The following is a 20,564-nucleotide window of genomic DNA, read 5'->3' on the forward strand; positions in this document are numbered from 1 at the left end:
GTCTCTGGGCCAGCTGGTGTCTCATTTACATTTTCCTTAAAACTACAACCAGGTTGGTAATTTGTATCCTGGATGCCCCAACCTTGTCCAAATGAAAATGAAAAAAATTGTCTGAAAAGTTAAGACTGAATGCGAACTGCGAAATGCGAATGTTAACCACAGAACCAGAACCAGACTGATGGAGAATTGCAGATGCTTTGTGAGGTGGAGTAAATTCTGTTCTTACATATCAAACTTTTGCCAATAGCCTGATTTTCCTGCTATTAATCTACGTTTTTTCAGCGTAAAATATTCAGGTAATTAAAGTATTTTGTTGTATGATAGTCGTTCAGGAAAATAGGAAACTAATTACCGCTAAATATTCATTAGGAGCTAAAAAATTGACATTTATTTGTCTGATCCGAAGTGCTCTTTTTGCATACTTGAGATTTGAGAATACAAATACTGAGTCATGTGTATTGTGTATACACAGTATACTGAAGCTAAACACTCTTCTATGTAGCCTAACAACAATGCTAAATTTGTTTTCCTTTTCTGATAAGTCTGATCTGTAATATACTAGAAGCAAACCATTTCATGCACACATTGATGGATGTCAAATTAGTATGTTTTGTTGTTGGAAAGATTATGTCACACAACACTAAGGTAAAGCGTATCAAAGTGACATTAGTAAAGTCTGTATTACTTTAAAAGTAACAATTGTTAACATGTTTGTAATCTGGAAGGTAATATAATTGTCCAATTATACTTACAACAGTGTAACTATTTTACTTTTAGTAAAAAATCATCAAAGAACAATTTGATTTTTAAAATTAATGTTTTTACTGAAGCCGTGCAGGTTCTTGAAAGGGTAGAGAATGACATAGGATCAGAATGAAAGGAATAGATACTTAGTGTAATGGAAATTCAGACCAACTACATTAATATTAATAAGACATGTTTCGTATTCATTTTTATGTAAGGGTCAGAGAAGAGAAAATACCTCGCCTTTGGTTTTGAGTGTGGTAGAGAGGATTCGGTAACTCTTTTGATTAGTAACAGTGCTGATTAAAAGTAACAGTGCTGACTGTTGCAGACTTGTTAATGAATAATTTTGTTGTTTTTATTGGGTTGTAGGCGGTAATGTACCATTAAATAGCAGATGTAAAATGACAAAAGTGTTTGCTGAAGCTTTAACTTTGACTGTGGAACAAAATCTCTCCTCTGACAGTGATGGGGATACAAATGAGACTGGAGGCAAACAACTACTGCGTAAAGTGTCAACAAAAAAGCAACTAAAAAGCCGGGTACGTAGCAGCATGCTAAACTCTAGAGACCAGTCTTGTGTTAAAATAATTAAAAATACTTGACAACAAAATAGTAGTGTACTTTAAATTTGTATATTTCATGTACAATGGAAATGAGAGAAGCATTTGTCATGATTCTGTTAAAAGTTTGTGTTTTGGTGTGTTGTGTTTGATAAAGTAAAAAGGAAAATTTGACCAGTTAATGTCATAGGTGGGCATATTAAAACAACTTAGTTTTTCATTAATTACTTTTCAAAATATACATTTGGTGAATTGGTTTAAATTATATTTTCACACAGGATTGTCACAATATTTTAGTGAAACTTCCAGGAAGAACGGGAGACTTTTTGTTTATTATTTTAAACTGTAATAGGACCATTTTCACTTGGCCTTTACAATGATGTGGGTCATTTGCCAATTAGGGCTTCATTTGCTTGCTAGCTTTGACCACAAGGAAAACAATTGGTTGTCACTCAGGAAATGTGTTCCCCGACCAACAGTTCGCTTCTCCTTAATTTTTTAGTTTATTTTACGTGAGATCGGGTCGCCTTGAATTCTATTTCGGTATTACAATGGAAGCGTTGGCGTCTGTCCGTTCTGTCATAGCTCAATCGCTTCCCCTGGGCTTCTCACACTTGTATATGCAATTAAAAAGACATTTTGAAACCATTGAGTGTTTGTGGTAATTTGTTGTGGACTGTCATCCAAAAACCTTCATTAAAGAACATTCGGTTTTAAAAACGTGTTGTGCACTAGTTAAATGTCAGTGTAACTTTTTTTGAAAACGACACAAGCATTATATGTCCGAAAAAAGGGTATTTGTATTTATGGCCCTTTTTATTTGAAAAGAACGTAATATTAAAGATCGTTGCTATAAAAAGAAAATGCCCTAAAATGTGGGAAATCGTCAGACGCTAAGACGTCACAATGATTTGTTCACAAGCAAGCCGTGATTCAGTTTTTCTCCCGACGCCGGAAGTCGATTACTGTGTGAACTATTTTCGTATTGCGCGAAAATGTTCCCTGTGATGCAAACGCGTGGACAAATTATTTCACGTACCAGAATATAATACACGCACCGTGATTGGTGGCGACCTTTTGTTTGAAGTTTGTCGGCAATTTATGTCGTGCTCGTTGAATTTCATTTCTGTAATTCTGACTTTGTTAAAGTTTGTTGGGTCTTTTGTAACTACTTTTCTTTACGGCAATGTTTCATACCGGAACGGAACGGAACGTTATACCGGAACGAAATAAATAATTTTTGGCTCAAATACCGGAACGAAATACCGAAATAAAAAATTCAAAATACCGGAACGGAACGAAATAACGTTATTTTTTATTCCGGTATTTCGTTCTGAACATTTGACATGAAACAATTGCTGAAAATTTCGCGCCGTTAAGCTCTTACAATTTACATTCGTTTGATCATCATTGACAAATGTTATGTGACGTAACAACTACCGACAATAATTTTTGTGTGTTGCAACTTTCTTTTTTCGCTTAAAGACCAGAAAGAAATGTGCTTTTGTTAAGACCGAATACCGAAAAATACCGTTATATATTTATTTCGGTCAGACCGGAACGAAATGAAAATATCGGTCCAGAACGAAATAACGAAATAAATAATTTGCTCACAACGAATAACGTTATTTCGTTTCGTTCCGTTCCGGTATGAAACACTGCTTTACGGGATATAATTGGTCAAAAAATTTACATGCGATAAGAAACGACAAAATTAAAGCAACCCTGTAAGAATTGGACACCATGAATTACAACATATTTTAGTTACGACAAACTATTGTTAGTGGTTTGATATGGTGCGTTGTACGGTAGGAGTCTCATTCGAAATTGTAACTGGCTGAAATTTGAAAGGTTTCGTTCTCTGTACGCGTGAAAAGCTTTGTATATACGTATAATTTTCCAAAAGGCACTTTGTTCCATTAGGTCGAAAGTAGGAGTTTCCAACATTCCACAATTAGATCGCTGAACCATGGCCGCATCTCATAACAACAGGGATACTTATTCGTGTTAAATTATAGCTTCATCAGCTCTTCTATTTTTTCGAACAAAGTAAACTATGCTTAAGTCCAACCCGTAAGTTGACTGTCAAATGTATTCAAGTCACAGTAATATAAATTCAAGGAAAAAAAGACATAAATAAATAAAAAAATGCTTTAATAGTATGGTCGATTATGTGCGAGCTTTGTCAAAAAATGTTAACACGCCTTCATTTGCAGATCATGTGACGAGTTTAAAAAGTAGTTTGTCAAGTGAAAACTTTTGAGGCAAGGTTGAAATGCGCCTCATTGCGACAACAAACGTTCGTGTTTGTTCCGACAGGTGGCGCTATTAGAACGAAATTGTGGCTTTGCGACTCCGAGCCTGTTATAGTTTTGCGGTGCAAATAACTCGTTTTTCCAATGAAATGTATGGGTCGTCCATATGTTTTCAATTTTGAATTTTGTCTCGAAAATAAAACATGGTCTTGTTTGTTGTGACCATCACATTCGGACATTTAGTTCAACGCTTACTCCACAATAAAAATGTTTTTAAAACATGTTTTCTCTTGATGCTTTTAAAAGTAAAAAAATAAATGCAAGAAAGTATTGTATATGACATACGAGAATGTCAGAAAAAAACTTTTTTTTCTGTGAAGAAAAAACAACTTAACTGTGGTTGCGTTACTAAGTTATCGCATGGATAAACACTGTGTATACTCCCAAGTTGTGGTTTTGCTTCAATGTATCAGATCACTTAATGCGATTTTCTCCAAACTTTGACGAAGTTGGTGCACAACGTTGTCTGTCCAAAATAAATTTACCTGTCGCGGAATTAAATTTCGATGATATTTCCATTTCAATGAGGTTAACGTAAATTTACAATGGCTTTAACGTACAGCTTGTATTCGAAGGCTAAGGTGCGGCTGAAAAACATTACGCATGGCGCGGGGAAAGAGGCTAAAACCCGAGAAAGCCCCACTTGCCAAAAATAGTAAATTTCGCCGAATCTTAACCCCAGGAAGAATTTTAGTTTATCTGAAGGTTGTAGGTCTATATGTTAAAGCTTTGCTTGTGTTTCTTTTATTAATTTGTCGCATGGAATATGAAAGCTTGTTTTGCAGGTCAACCTATACGTTTTAACCACGAATAGGTAGCTAATTTTTTGGGACTTTTAGCTCTGTTCGTCAGACTTAGTTTTCTCTGTTTTAACATGGCAATATTCATACAAGTGGCTACTGAATGGTCAACGGGTTTATCGATTTTTGCGACAGTCTAAAAGAAGCTTAACGGCTTGCCAAGTGATGTACGGCTGTGCAAGCATTATCACTGCACAAGTAGAAATTCAGGTCAGCCATAGTAATTACGAGTTTAACATTTCATGAATTAACTTCAAGTTGTTTTATTTTGCAAACGATTTGATGGCATGTAAAAATAGTTTGAAGGAATGTCATCTGACCGTGCAATATTCGTTGTTTTGAACGTTAAGATTTAGATGTTGTCCGTCAATCAAAGAGCTGGGTGATTACATCATTGGCCCTATATGCGCAAAAATAATAACGCGTCTTGCGGAATAGTGACAAACTAATTCCAATATTGATTTCGAAACGTCATTACAAGTGACGAATTGTAATTTCAAATTCCCAAAGGACAGACAGATTAATAAGAAAACGGTGCGTGCAACGACTTGTCAGGTACAGATCAGGAAACAGCTTGTCTTCCTAAGACGAAACACACGTTGTAAAAGGCACATCACCGTATAACGTGTAATGTGTGTTGAACATTTTTTAATCCAGATGGTACAAACCCGATTTGCTTGAATAGGGTTTTGTGTGTGAGAAATGTCGGGAATCAGGCGCTTGCCAAAAAAATATAGTGTCGAAAAACGTAAGGTAGGTATTATGCAGAAAGTACAGCTTTTTATGAACAAACTATTGCAGCTCTAACGTATAACAATTTGTGTTTACAGACTTGTATTAAGGAAGGATTCTTGTTGAAACAAACATCGTCATCTTTCCAGGTGATTTGAATTAGCCGGTTGTTTTTACCAACAATTAATTATTTGATTAATTGCTTAGTTTTGTAGAATGGCTAAAACGCCCAAGACAAACATTTCCGCTGTGCAACCATATTTTTCTTGAATTTTAAAAAAACATCCACATTTTTTCAGCGGTGGCGTTCACATTACTTCAAATTACGGCCAAGAAGAATTTTCTATGCTAAACATGAAAACGTAAGTTGATATTTTCACCTACTACTGCACTTGATGTTTGTTTGGCGCTGTTTTATTGACTACTTAATCCTGTCACAAATATTTACTTGGTTCTAAGTCTCTTCTAAATTTTTTTTTTTTTTTTAAATTAACTTTCATTACCACCTTCAGTTTGTTTGCAAAACTGCTTCCAGCATTATTTTTTTTTGTCATGTATTCATTACTTCCGTGGTGCGAGTTTGCAATTTTGGTCTTTTTACAACTTGTCCTGGGGCAGATTTAAACTTTCTCCTCACTCTCAAAACAGTCGGATATTTTCAATGAGGTCGATCTCACCGACTCAAGTGTGGCCGAAAGAAGCACGAAGAATATCAATTGCAGTTTTTCGGTGAGATGTTTACTTGCGCACATAATATAGATAGTTATACAGGGTTGTTGTTGTTTTAACATTTACGTTGAATTTTCGAGGTCTATTTGTAAAACGCAGAAATTAGATAAAAGTATATCTGTTTACGCGAGGAAGAGAAACCAGGCGAATGACGCACACTTTGAACAATTACGTGGGAAAGATATATTTTCTTTGTCAAGGGATGCACTGGAAACACTGCTCCATGGGAAGTGTCAAAAAGCAAGTGTTACACGAACCATAAAAAAAATAGATTTATTGTGTAAAAATAGCCATGTTTCTACGTACTACAACAAATGGGTGAAACCACTGACAATTAGCTGTTATACCAAACTAGATGTTCATCTGTGCATTGCTTTTGCATTGTTATATTTCCACACAACTAACAATAAAGCCAACTAACAATAGCAGTGGATATACGGAATGCCAAAAAAAATATCGATAAGTAAAAGGTATATGTTTCAGAGATGAAAATGTCAAGCTCCAGTTTCTACTTACTAAGCGCAGATATAACCTTTACGGCTGTAGTGTCATGTTATTTGCTTGTTTGGTATGTAAGCTATTCTATGCCGCTTTTATTAGGATCAAGTGACGATAAAAGCAAAAATCTTAACTGTGACGTACGTCAAAGTTGTCCCAGTGACGTCGGATGATGTTGTAAACCTGCGTCGGCATTGATGTTATTTTCGGTATTGCCCAGGGCAGAAGAGTCAGCCCAATGATCGTTATTAAGATTTAGTAACACCATGCGATGAAGATTGCTTGTGAGATATGACGCCCCAGTGCAGCATATTTCAGGCTTAAATTTGTTGATTTTCTTGGAACTAAAAACAACAGGTGTGTGCTGTGAGATGTTACACAGTGTGTCTGGCAAGCGCATTGATAGCCCGTCATCTGTAAGTGAGATAGGTCGATATTCAGTTAGTTTTAAGCATTTGGCTGCTTCGGCTTGATCTGATAATGTAGGGTCTTTTGTACTTAGAAATTTCAAATCTTTATCAATGTTCTTTCACCTTTGAAGTAATAAGATTTTGCTGCAGCTTAGTTTGTGTGACTGTTGTTGTTTTTGCAGAAATTTTTTAACCTTTAAGTTTTCTCGCTTTAATAAACAATGCGTTACAAAACTGGTGCATGGAAAATTGCTATTTTAGCACTTCCTGGAAAAAATGGTTTTATTTTTTTTTCAGATCATTGGTTCGTCTTGTCGTTTAATTTTATGTGCTGAATCTCGAAAAGAAATGGACGAATGGATATCAGCGATAAAAGCTGTCCAAGCCGGTGAATTCTACTGGGTAAGTTAAAACGTAAATGTAAAAAAGTATAACATAGATCGTTATTTGCACATTGAATCCTGACAAATTTTTATGGATCTCAATGTTTGCAGCAATTTATATTTCATTTTTTATTCCCTGCACAAAAGTCAATTTGATGGGAATTTATTTTGGAGGACAAAGCGTCTTTGTTCTTGCTTATAAATAATGTATTTCCCTGGAAGTAATTGATTTAGCGTAGTGTGGATCCCGACTCCGTCAAGCCCTCAATTGTGGCAATTGTAACATGCGTTCTGGTGTGGAGATGTAGTTCGCTGTTGTCAGGACATGGTTCCGGGAAAGTAACGATTCTATTATTAGTTGTTCCTATTGAAGCGTAACAAAACACGCTGTCCACGAAACAAAGTTTTAGTGAAAGAACAGTTGTCAGCAGAAAAATCTGATGTCCCTTTTGTTCAACAGAAATTATATTTTTGTGGTTTATCTCGCATTTACAAGTTTATAACATGTATATACGACAATTTTAGCAAAGTGTGGTCAATAAGCAACGGTTGTCTTTCCAATTGGTCATTAAACCAACTGAAGGCTTACTTAAAAATGGTTATGTTTAAAAATCGTTCAAACTTTATTACTTGAAATTTTGACAGTTTTGAAGCCTCAGGTTTGCGTTTCATTTGATTTAAAAATGAAGTTCACTACTTCTATAAAAAGTCGCTCAAGTGGCAAGAACGCTTGAAGTGTTCGCGTTTTTTGTCTTTGGTGTTCATCGTGTAACCAACAAGCTGGGATGTAGAATGTTATTGCTATACTTAGCAGAAAGGTATTTATGGCAGTTATGTGCGAACATCGTCGATTACAGCTAGGACAGTCGCTTGACGAAACAGTGAGAGGCAAATATTGACAGCCCTCCTGGCAGTAATGTAAACATGCGTAAAAGTTGAGCAGGCTGCAGACGCAAGAGGACTGAGCGGTGGAAGAAAAGCGACTTGACAAACGCGGAAGGAAGCTTCATTCACAGGCTAAGATTCATCGCATGCTTTGCCGAAAACAAAAACGTGGTTAGCAAACTAAACAAGTCTATGCAAGTCAGGATTGCCGAGTTGAAAGGACTCTAGCCGAAGTTTTGTTGGTTTCATGTGTAATTGAGCGACAGGTGGAATGTAAACAGATTCGTATTTGTTCAGATGATTCGACTAAGTACTTCACTTACATTGTTATGTGGTTTTCAGGTTATGTTTTGATCAAATTGAATTTCTGGTTGTTTGTGAAGGCTAAGTAGCGAAGTGAATTTTAAAATCTGGATGTTTACCATTTGTTACAGCCTCATCAGTTATACATGGATAACTTTTCGGATGGACACAACTGGTATGCTTGCACACACAACAGACCGACCTTCTGCAATGTGTGTAGGGAGGTTTTGCCTGGTGTCATGAATCATGGATTGTCTTGCGATGGTAAGCAAAAATCACGGTTCTATCTGGCGTTTTTTTACATTGTAAAATACCCGTGTCTATGTTAAAATTTGTGTGTATAAAAATTTAGATCAAATTATTTAGGTAACATGTTTCTCAGCGTATTAATTTTAAATATAATTTTTATACAATTTTAATTTTCAATAAAACCAAACATACTGTAAATGTTCTGTTGCCACAAACCGGTAATATGAATTCAAAACTACCAGTGTTAGTTTAATTACATGTTTTGTTATTTTAAAACAAGTGGTCTTTCTCATGCAAATTACTTCTGTCGTTCCATAAGCACGAGAAAGATTGTTTAAGTAACTCACTTTACACAAACGACTGCATGCTGTTTGTGGTCGTAAGTAGTTGACTTCAGCTAGTGGCTTCCATTAATAGCAGTAGGCTTGGTAATTGCCCTGGTTAGCCTCGTGGACTGTATCCAATTATCGGCATTAATATTGACATGATGTCGTGCGTTGGCAGTTTGCAAGTTCAAAGCTCACAAGCGATGCGCCGCTAGAGCCCTCAACAACTGCAAATGGGCAACTCTTGCAGCTGTTGGCAAAAATGTCATCGAAGACGAGGAAGGGGTGAGTATAAGGCTGATTGGATTACATTACATGCTTCGTATTTAAATTGTGGTTTACTAAAAGTCTTCTGTAGGATGATTCAATAAAATCTGAATGTTTGTCCCGCACATTTTAGCCATTTGCGTTCCATGTCAGCTTATCGGTTGTGACATACAAATATTTCCCAATTACTGTATCTTCACGTCAAAATTGCATTTTTATTTTGCTTGTAAAAACCGATTATTTTTAGGTTTGGATTCCTCATCAATGGCTCGAAGGTAACCTTCCAGTAAGCGCGAAATGTGCAGTTTGTGACAAGACGTGCGGAAGTGTATTAAGACTCCAGGACTGGAAGTGCTTGTGGTGCAGAAGCGTGGTACGTCATACATCCTTGACATTTAGTGATGTAAAAATGTAAAATTCCCACTACGATTGGTAACATCTTACAGTAGGAAGACTATCTTCCTTTCACTTTTCCACTATGGAAAAGCATCGCTATGTTTTGTTGTTGTTGAAAATACCCCAAGACCTACATATCTTTAAACTTTTCTCAATGGACTTTGTACTATATTCACGTGTTTGCAGTGTATTTTCGCAACCGTGTACAGTCCCCAATGTTTTGCTCCGCTTTTTAATCTTGAGTAAGTGTGGTAGTAACTTGTTGAATTCTTATGTTTTGCACGGTTTAGGTGCACACGGCGTGTCGAAATCACATGTCAAGCAAATGTGGCATCGGGTCGTGCAAGCTTTCCATCGTTCCGCCCACTGCCATTCATTCACAAGACGGTGATGGTAAGTTCCACATAATGCTTCAATTGAATTCGGACTACAAGGGAAGCCTTTTCCTGGAATCGACCAAAATAGACAGCGTTACACGAAACGCTGAACAAAAACTTGGCGAATCGAAATAGCTCGCGGTTCAATGCGTTCTCTTGCCTAGGAGAATTGTGTTTTTTACTGTTTTGCTAGGTTTGCTGCGTGTTGCACTGAGTGAGGACTGTAGCAATAACATGGTTTGGGTAATTCTCATTGGTTTTTCGTTTCTTAAATAGGTTCGCGATATTTCTGGGTGTTGCAAAATTGGTCATTGTAAGTCAGTAGCACTTTTATCAGATTATCACTTTACGATGGTTTACAGTTGTATCTTTCAACTTGTCATTATAGTCACCATTTATTATTGTCCCACAAAATATTGTGTCAACCAATGCAAACTGTTTATCTGTACTTACTCGGAGGCAATTTGATGCGCCCAAACAACGCAGTTAAATTACTGAGCCGAAACGAAATTCTTATGCCCCTTGGTTACTTGGAATGTGAAGTCAAAACTATTGTTGGAGTGCTGACTTACTTCAGATTAAAACTTGCTATTTCAGGGTTTTGGCAAGCCGTCCCATCAGCGCAGTGTACAAGCCCTCTGCTCGTCTTTGTCAATTCAAAGAGCGGTGACAACCAAGGTGTAAAGTTCCTTCGCCGATTCCGCCAGTTCCTCAATCCAGCGCAAGTTTTTGACCTCATGTGTTCAGGACCTCAAGTAGGGTAGGTTCGAAAACATTTTACACATCAACCTAAAATTCACATTTGCATCTAAATTTTGTGATTAAATAAATTCGCTTAATTTTGCTTTATTCAGATTAAAAATGTTTCGCAAGTTTGATACCTTTCGTATTCTGATATGTGGCGGAGACGGTTCGGTTGGCTGGGTGTTAAATGAGCTCGATAAACTCAACATGCAGAACAAGGTTGGTTAGTGGAGCATGAAAATGGCCTTCTCTTGCGTTTACTACACACATACAACGTAGCACAGCGAAAACTATTAGCAATTTACGCATTGCTTGTTTTTTGTGCAGTTTTTTTGTAACAGTTTGTTGTTGTATAGCAACTACATTTGTGTTTATTTTTGTCCGCAATTCTTAGGCGCAGGTTGGTGTTTTGCCACTTGGCACTGGTAACGATCTGGCCCAAGTGATGGGATGGGGAAACGTGTGTGATGACGACACACAAGTTCCAGCAATCATCGAAAGATATGAACGAGCAAGTGCTAAACTGCTTGACAGGTAAATATTAAGATGTCCCTAACGAAAAAAGCTTAAAAGCGAGCTCTATGTTTAACACTGTACTGAATATGATCTAAATAATTTACAAACTTAAAACGTTTATCAAGATGACTCTTCTATGCAAACAAAAGTTGGTCGTGTTGGAGAAGCACATTTTGCGTGATAATCTTAACTGATGCAAACGTATGTAACAAAGAGTGCAATTCCAATTTTCGCTGCATACCGTGTTTTTCCAAAAAAAATCTCTTACAATTTCTCGCACTTAGTGTTATTTTTCTGGTTTCTCCATGTTTTTTTTCATAGGTGGAGCGTTAAAGCGTACGAAGGAAAAACCCCGATTCCAATGCCTCTTGCCACCCAAACTCCCGAAGACAGTAATGTAAGAAAAACGCGTGAGATTTAACTTTTATTCCAAATCGGTTACATTACGTATTATTCTGTTTGTTGTTCACATAGATTGCAATGACCGAATATGAACACACTGTTGCTGATCACCTTGCCACCATTCTCCAATCCAATAAGCATCCGGAAATAATAAGTTCCTCAGCGTAAGTTCAAACACCAAAACCAAGTAGTACAAGTACTACACTTTTATGTAAACAGTTGAGTACAACAATTCTAAACCTAACGGGGACATCCCCTCAAAACCAGACTTTCCAATAGTTTTGGATAGTTTCCATAATTTCGTTTGCTCGACCTACGTTTGTTACTGTTGTTGCAGTGTTTTATGTGAAACCATCAAAGACTTCGTGGCAAAAGTTGGCAAACTGTACGCTGATGACAACTCCGAAGTAACCCAGAAATGCAAAATTCTTGACGAAAAACTTGAATCCCTGTTGAACGCACTTAACCAAGAATCGAAACTCGCTGAAGAACATTCCCTGGTATTGATTATTAAATTTATTTGCTGTTAGGAAATTCAGCCTTTTTCACTGAAAGTGCCCTCGGAAGTTGAAGTGCTTACATAATGTAAACAAAATTTAATATTTAAGTATTTTAGGCAGTGATGTAACTTGTGTACCAAGCCTGGACTTACCCCTCAAATTTCTAATTTTAAATTTTTTGCTGACGAAAATGTGAACCGATCATAGCGTACACTTGTATGCCTTCAAACCAAATAATTGCTGGCTCAACAAGTTGGAACTTAGGCAAAACTGTCAAACTTCAAAGTGAAAACAATATTTTAAACTTTCGAAGCAAGCAGTAACAAAATAGCTAAACTTAAGAAAGCTGTGGTATCGACTTTAAATGGAAGATTACTTGATTAAAATTGATCTTGGGACGTATTTTATCGATAAAAGTGACCAGGAGTGCAATATTTTAGAAGCAACAAATGATGAAGCAGTTTGCGGCGAGCGTACAAATCCATCAAGAAAGAAAGGAGGAAGTCGAACCAACTGCAAAATCACCAGCAGAAGAAAAAACTCAAACTGATGTCTTGCAATCCGAAAATGTTCATAAGTTGACAACGGATGAGGACATAACTTCTGACTCTGCTGCACCGGTCAAAGTGAACGTGACACTTCCTGGGCAGAGTCCGGATCAGGAAACAAACGCACAAACCGTAAAATACGAAAGCGGACAGAAAAAAGTATGCATAATTGCACTTCTTTAGGATTTCTCTGTGATTTTAAGCAGCTTTACTTTGTTGTTTGCTTCCAGAGCGTTTCCCGAGTGTTTGAAGAGCGCTCACAGCTTATGCTTCGCGCTAACAGCCTCAAAAAAGCGGTCCGTCAAATTATCGAACACACAGAAAAAGGTGAGAGAACCTCATCCATTGCTGCGAGTGTGTGGGTTAATTCCATCTTATTCTTGACACACTCCGAGCTTTTATTGATCCGGAGTGGAATTAGCTTTCGCAAGCAACCTCGTTTCCATTAGCGCTTGATGACATTTTAATCCAAACCTGATCGATGTTAAGGACTTTAACTAGTGTCGAATCTTCTTTGTGCAGCCGTGGACGAACAAAACGATCAGACCAAGTTAAAGAAATTACCTGTGCGTATTGAAGAGGAACCTATCGACACTATGACGTCAACTACCACCGAAGTTGCCACGACAACGATAGAAAACCTGTCGACAGCGTTAAATATTGTTGAATCTACCACAATGAAAACAGAAAGGTATATTTTGTTCCATTGGTGACTTAAGTTCTTATGAGTTGAAGGTGTTTCATGAGAGTTTTTCCGCAGTAAATTTAATACATTGTGACTATCTAATTAAATAAACTCCGGAAGTTTTGCTATACTGTTCATATACAGCAGGAATGGCCGAACACGGGACTGATTGTACCTGTCTTTTTTTCGGCACGTGTCTGCTGCCCATAAAAAGTGGACTTCGAGCTGAATGCGAAACTTGTGTTTCTCTTTCTTAAAATCGAAGTTTGTGTTCAATATTGATGACTGCTTAAGTAGTGATCGCAGTGTTTCTTCTGTTTGTTTGTCTGCAACCCTTCCTAACGACTATTTAAAATTCGGTAGGAAAACGCTTATTCTTGTATAGTTGTGAACCTCCATCGACGTTGTCAGTCCCGGAATGTCGTCCAAGTTCACGTTCTGCACCCACAACTCCCATCGCTGATATGGAGGCGCCCATCTTTTACCAACGTCAGACGTCAATGGCTGTCGGTGGAGAGGGAAATACCAACACACGCAGAGCGAGTAAGCAACTAAAACTATAACTGGGTGCCGTACAAGATACATCAATATTTGCTTGCGTTGTCGTGTTACTGCATGACCATCCAGTAAAATATTCTTCTGTGTTCAAAAACCTAGCACATTGTGTCGTATAATGCAATATCGGCAAAGTTGGTTAATTATTTTTACAATAGAGTAAATTTCATCCATGTTTGACGTTTCAATCTGTTTTAACTGTGACTTAATTTTCTTCTAGATTTTGCATCTCTTAGTGCAAGTGGTCCCTCGTTGAGCGAACGTCGTATCACCATTGGCAGCAGATACCCGGACTTTGCCACTCAACGACGTCATTCACAAACAAGTAATGGTCGTGATATCTGACGTGTTTGGATATCCTGTTTCATGGCGTGATTTACTTTTTTGTGTTTAGTTATCAACCCACTATACCAGAGAAACGCGCGCGGCAGCTTTTTGGGTCGAATGTTGCTGCAGAATGCTGATACTTTATGTGCGGCCGCCACACCTATGCTGGAAATAAATGACCACATGTAAGAAAATTAAATGACTTTTATAGACGAAATCCATTTTTCGTTCATCATGGGGTTTTCTAATCATAAAGAAAACATGGCACAAAGAACGAAAAAAATATTCGATGTACCTTCCGTTATATATCTACAGGATTGCTGTACTGTTCCCAGTGCATTTTACATCGTGTATTTGTGCACGCAATAACAGAAATTATACATGAACATAGATATCAAAAATTTTAAAAGAGACTATATCATGAAACATACATATTGTAATAAAATTTTTTTTTATAAATATTGTATGCTGTTAGATTAGAAATTCTTTAAAAATCTAAAACATTTAAATTTTTGGCAGGTTTGATCACATGTTTACAGAAAAATGTGTGATGAACAGTTATTTCGGGATCGGCCTTGACGCTAAAATATCGCTTGACTTTCACCGAAAAAGGGAGGAACATCCCAAGAAATGCAGGTTAGCAAAAATTTCCACACCCCAATTTACGATCAATGATATGAAGGTTGATAATTATGGGTCCCCTTCCCTAAAGGGGACACATTGATTTTACTCAATTTGTTTTTTTGTTTTTTTCTTTGTTTTTTTTCTTCCCAAAGTTTGTCCGACTCGTTTTTCCATCAAATGTTGGATGGATTTGGATGAAATTTACACAGATGGTAGATATAGTAATGTAGATGTGCATCCCACTTTGTTTTTGTTGATAACCCCAGTATTTACCCCACTAGCCCCTTAAAATGGGTCATTTTCTTCTCAAAGTTTGTCCGACTCGTTTATCCATCAAATGTTTGATAGATTTGGATGAAATTTACACAGATAGTAGATATAGTTATGTAGATGTGCATCCCACTTTGTTTGTCCTGATAACCCCAGTATTTACCCCGCTGGCCCCCTAAAATGGGTGAGTTTGTAAACAGTGTCAGTGTCGGAATTGGCTGAATTTTGTATAGCTTGTAGACTGTAGAGTATGCCACTTATAGGTGTCGATTGTTGTGTTTAACCCTGTAGCCCCAACATTTACCCCACTAGCCACTAGCCCCCAAAGTGTAAAACGTATGTGAATGTTAATGGGCACCACAAACGAAAGATTTCTGTGGCGTAATAGTCTTACAAGGGCAACCAGTTGTATGTTACTCGTTTGTGGGTTGCTTGGTGGACGTTTTTTCGCCATGGCAAGTTAAGGGGTTGTTAATCTATGCTATTGGTAGATTTCGATTGTTGTGTTTTACCTTGTAGCCCCAACATTTACTCAACAAGCCCCCTAAAATAAGTAAAAAAACGCTTAAATATTTTTTGTTGTACTCCATTATACCACTGTTTAGTCCATCTTTTCTTTTAAAATGAACGTTAAATAGGACATACTTCAAACAATATCTGGGGTGAATCTGATTTGTATAGTTTGTACTCAACATAGTATGTATGCCCAGTGCGTTTTTGTGTGTTTTACCTTACAACACCCGACTTTCTCATGGTTATCTGATATCTCTTGAAATGCACTATTTTTAACTTTACATGTGTGGGGACCCATGAGTTTCTGCCTGCAGAAACAACTAAGGTTATAAAAGACGATGGCTCATATGGGGCCTAATACAAAATAAGCATAGGAAGTATATCAATGTTTTAAAACAGGTTATAGTGTATGTGTAACGACAAAATGTGCTAAGCCACCCTTCTAGTTATAGCTGTGTTGGCAAACTGAAAGTCGTAAAATAATGCGGCAAATAAGCGGCTTTCGTGGTTATGGTCACAAGTTTTTATAACTGGTTTTTTAAAACCTTACGAAGGTGAATTTACACCAGCTGAGTCATCCGATTATACAAACTGTAATTTGTAAACACAAACTTTAACAGCCGAACGAAAAACATGGTGTGGTACGGACTTCTTGCCACAAAAGAATTCGCCATGAAGACCTACAAGAATCTGGAACAACGTATTAAATTGGAATGTGACGGCGAAGAAATCTCCCTTCCTCCACTTCAGGGGATTGTTGTGTTGAACACGACATCATATATGGGTGGTGCAAACTTCTGGGGAATTCGTTCTGCTAATGAGGTTGGTTTAGTTTTGCGAAATATAAGATGAATGTTAAAACACTGGTACAAGCATCGAAAGTGTAGTATTGCGCAAAAAAATATAAAAAGTAAAATGCCATGCCCATGGCCAAAGCCGCTACCAAACAAATAAATTGCCCAGAAATATCTGACATTGGTTAAAGTGATGCAGTACAAATGCTTTTCTTACAGATATTTCTTGCACCCTCCTACGATGATAAACTCCTGGAAGTTGTTGCGGTTTTTAACACAGTTCAACTGGGGATGGCCATTGTGGTGCCGGATGGTGTATTGCAGCATCACAGAATCGCTCAGTGCAGATCTGTAAAAATCACAATTTTAGGTGCGTCATTTTTCCACTTGTTTCTTTACAACGAGTTTAGAGGGTTTTTTTTCTTTTTGGCAGTTTTGTACGTTTGTTTCCCCATAAAGTATGCCCACGCGTTTTAGCACAATCTTTCACATCTCGGTATTTTGGCGTGGACTGAACAGGTTAAGTGATAATAGCTTTTCGAGTTAAAATGTGCCCCTGAAAGCAAGTCAAAAAATACGTTGAAGCGTACTGCAGGTCTTTACTTACGTGTTGCATTGTACTTGTGCGAGAACATATTCTGTGTAACGTCTCGATGCTCATTGCATACGGTAACGTGTTAGCGTGTATGCAGGTGATGAACACGTTCCCCTGCAAACAGACGGGGAGGCCTGGCTTCAACCGCCCGGTATAGTGAAGATTGAACACAAAAACAGGGTTCAGATGCTCGCACGTGATAGGGTGAGTAAGAAGGTGATCACGAGTTTTAGAGTTGGATAAATGTTCAGCTTCATACCCATAGAAAATTCATTTGTATTAAAGTGATAGGTCATGAACCTTAAATATAACCTAGATTATTAAGTATGAGCATTACAGTTTAAGTTTTGTTGCAGAGATTGGAAGTCGCGCTAAAAAGTTGGAAAGACAAACAAAGATTTGGAATTGATCGTCATCCTAGTTCGGAATTTTTGACCGACAATGAATCTTTGCTGCTCAGCGAATTTGCCGAAACAGTGGCAGCTGTTGCATCCAGGTTAGCTTATCTTCCCTCTGGGAATAAGACCAACATTAAAGTTTATATTCCTCTTTCTATCGTTTGACCACATTCTACATGGTACTGTTTTGTTTTGTGATTATTTGAATCACCTCATAAAAAATAAGACGGGGTCACCCAGTGCCTAATTATTTTTCAGCTGAATGTCACAAACCATCATATTTATGAGCAGTTTCCTTTTTGTTCACAAATAATTTTTTCCACCATAAGCGAAATTTCTTTGGTACAGTTAGATTCAATTGTGAGCTTAGCACCACATTTTTGGTAGAAAATATTTTTACGCAGTTTGGTAAACTCGCGTTTTTTGCAGCATTAATGAGACAATCGCTGAATGCAGTCACTTCAACGGTGAAATCGACTCCATTGTTTCCAATCTGCTTCGACTTTCCAACAAGCTTCGTCCGATTGGTCCAACATCAGATTCGCTGAATCACCAACTTGCTATTGAGTTTCACTCGCTTGTGCGTGATTTAAGTTCGCAACTCAACTTGTTGCTCAGCAGGAAAGCTGGGGTAAGTGTATACTCTTGGTTGTGTTGAAAACGAAGTGTCCAATGAAAAACCAATGCTTAATTTTTTTTCCTTAATGCTGAATTTTTTTCCTTAATGCTGAATTTTGCTGGTAAGGTAGGTTTTTACGTGGTTACACACTAAAACCAAAAAGCATGTGCGCAATACTGCACATGCGCAACTTTATGTTTGAAACAGACATCTGGATTATCCACACACCACCTCTTAACCCCATACGCCATGTAGTAGTCTCAGATACAGCACAACACTTGATTTTTTGTTTTACAAGAAATTTTTGGCCTTTTTTAGAAATGCTGGGCTTTAACTCAGCTGGTGCCAAAAGTTAAAGTTAATTTTTTACAATAAGCCTGTGTTAGTCGTGTAGCGCAGTGGTCGGCAACCGACAGGCCGCGGCTCGGGACCAGTCCGCGACGAGTTCGTTACCGGGCCATATATTTTTTCAGGTTAAATGCTTTAAAACATTTTGCCCATGTTTCTAATGGATCATAAACTAATTTATGCGTATTCATTGTTAAATATTTGTAGTTTTCTGATCGCCAGTCCGCGATATAATTTAGGTTTCAAAACCGGTCCGCAGTAGAAAAAAGATTGCCGACCCCTGTTTGTAGGGTATTGTTATTTTTTGGGAGGGGAAGATAGGGCATACGTAAATTGACGTGTATGCGTGTGTTGCAGTTTGACGGACATTGGTTAAATTTCATTATTATGTTATTAGGAAATCGGCAACGATCGGGTTGAGAAGATAATTAACTGGATGGATTGGCTTGACGTAGAGTTAAAGAAACTCAGGGATATCAGATGGCTTCCACAAGTTGAACAAACCGCTGATGATCAGGTAATAATATGAAAACATAAATAAAAAGAAAACCTTCATAGGTATGATGCTTAAGTCTTCTACGCAAACTAATTTTAACATGTAAGTGCAGGAATTGTACAAAGGCATCAAGTTGTTTATAATGTGACAATGTGTTGTCTGTGCTATTTTATTTTAATGCAACACTTTCTTCCTCAGCCAACGTCGTCCACAGAAGTTGCAATAAGTTCGAAGCCTAGTGGAAGAGCTAGCGGTCGTTTCAGACTCGCCCCATTATTCAAGAAAACACAGAAGAAAGAATCGTTTTAATTTTGAAACCTTCTCACGCAAAATACACTGCTCATGACCACAAAATGTAAAGCCTTTGTTTATCAAAGCTTAAAAAAGCTGTGAACATGTTTAATGTCCTAAATTCACTTGACAAGAGTCTTCTGTAAAAAAGTAAACACAACTTCGTGTCACTACAAGAAGTTCCCGAAATTTATAAAATCACTGCAACAACTTGTTGTGATGCTGCTGATCAAAGCCCAAGCAAAATATTTTTGAATGCTATTTAAGTCTTCCATGTTTGTTTTTTGTTTTTCTCGCTTTGGTAGACAAATGTATATTTCCATGTTTTTTAATTGCCCAACATTCCGTGCAATAAAACAACATCGTTTTCCGCTGTGCGCTTTACACTACTTTGTATTGCAAATATGTCACTTTTAATCGAAGAACTGTTGCTCCGTTTTAGCTCAGTATTTTATCGCTGCAATTTTGCATCTCACATTATTAATGATTTTTCTTCCTCTTGAATTTTGGCAAAAAGGTGCTCGGTCACTGAAAGTTTTATTTCCAAAACATACTTGTTTATCAGCCCATCGTCTTAACGATATCGAAACATTGTGAGAGGATTTTATGACAGTCGGTCATCGATTTCGTAATAGCCTAAAATATTTCAAACACTACCTTGTAGCACAATCGGGTAAGATAGCGTTTTTCTCTGCAGCCAAACATACAAATGTGCGATAATACCTTGCTGTTTCTATTTGCACAGTGTTATTCTCGTTTGTCTTTGTCAACCGGACATCTATTTCACTCAAGTTGACAAAGGCGGCTTATGAAGCTGGTAAACATTCCTGCTTTTATGAGATTCACAGCTAAATATCGCTGCACTGTTAACCTCTTTTTAAGAGCAATACTCCGTACGTTGCATGCTTTTGAGTGTTGTCACACTAAAAGGTGCTCAAAATACAACCTAAGCCATCTTATTTGATAATTCTACCGTAGAGTTCAATGCTTCAATGCAATTGGAGGTTTCGGAAATTGTTATTTTGCATGTATTTTTTGCTACTTTTTTGACGTGTAACTGTTTAATTGTATATTTCTACTGATTTGTTGCGTGACCTTGTTTTGTTTGCAATCGAGATTATTGCAGTTGAAACGCAAATAAACTCGTTAGCAGTTTGTTACAAATTCACTAAATCAGGGGTGCACTACCTGTGGGAAAGTGACAGTTGCATGACAGGTCCTTATCTTACCCACCCAGTCAGTGTCTCCATCATGTTTGTTCACATATATCATAAACTAAAATAAATAATTATCTCGATTGGTGTCCAACCGTAACTCCATGCATGGACTGCCCTGTACTGCATATTTTTTTCGCATTGTTGA

At 37.4% G+C, this 20,564-nt stretch overlaps 1 protein-coding gene across 2 annotated transcripts; it reads left to right on the plus strand.

Annotated features, from left to right (window-relative positions):
- Positions 1-1,096: 1,096 nt before the first annotated feature.
- LOC145222722 (diacylglycerol kinase eta-like) lies at positions 1,097-20,366 on the plus strand. Of its 2 annotated transcripts, none has more exons than XM_080088902.1 (29): positions 1,097-1,286; positions 5,253-5,303; positions 5,454-5,516; positions 5,803-5,883; positions 7,089-7,193; positions 8,494-8,626; positions 9,116-9,222; positions 9,452-9,577; positions 9,891-9,993; positions 10,575-10,737; positions 10,832-10,940; positions 11,116-11,255; positions 11,559-11,634; positions 11,712-11,803; positions 11,977-12,139; positions 12,580-12,846; positions 12,918-13,014; positions 13,210-13,378; positions 13,758-13,915; positions 14,148-14,252; positions 14,322-14,439; positions 14,774-14,890; positions 16,282-16,483; positions 16,675-16,825; positions 17,148-17,254; positions 17,407-17,546; positions 17,878-18,079; positions 18,813-18,932; positions 19,110-20,366. In XM_080088902.1, exons 1-29 carry the CDS (start codon positions 1,149-1,151, stop codon positions 19,218-19,220), a joined length of 3,714 nt encoding a protein of 1,237 aa, XP_079945028.1. In that variant the 5' UTR covers positions 1,097-1,148; the 3' UTR covers positions 19,221-20,366. The 2 variants fall into 2 exon arrangements, with proteins under 2 accessions (XP_079945028.1, XP_079945029.1); XM_080088903.1 differs by lacking the exon at positions 1,097-1,286 and adding an exon at positions 5,087-5,175.
- Positions 20,367-20,564: the final 198 nt, after the last annotated feature.

This window comes from Phallusia mammillata, chromosome 4 (assembly GCF_965637545.1).
Source record: "Phallusia mammillata chromosome 4, kaPhaMamm4.hap1.1, whole genome shotgun sequence".
In the NCBI taxonomy this organism is placed as follows: Eukaryota; Metazoa; Chordata; class Ascidiacea; order Phlebobranchia; family Ascidiidae; genus Phallusia; species Phallusia mammillata.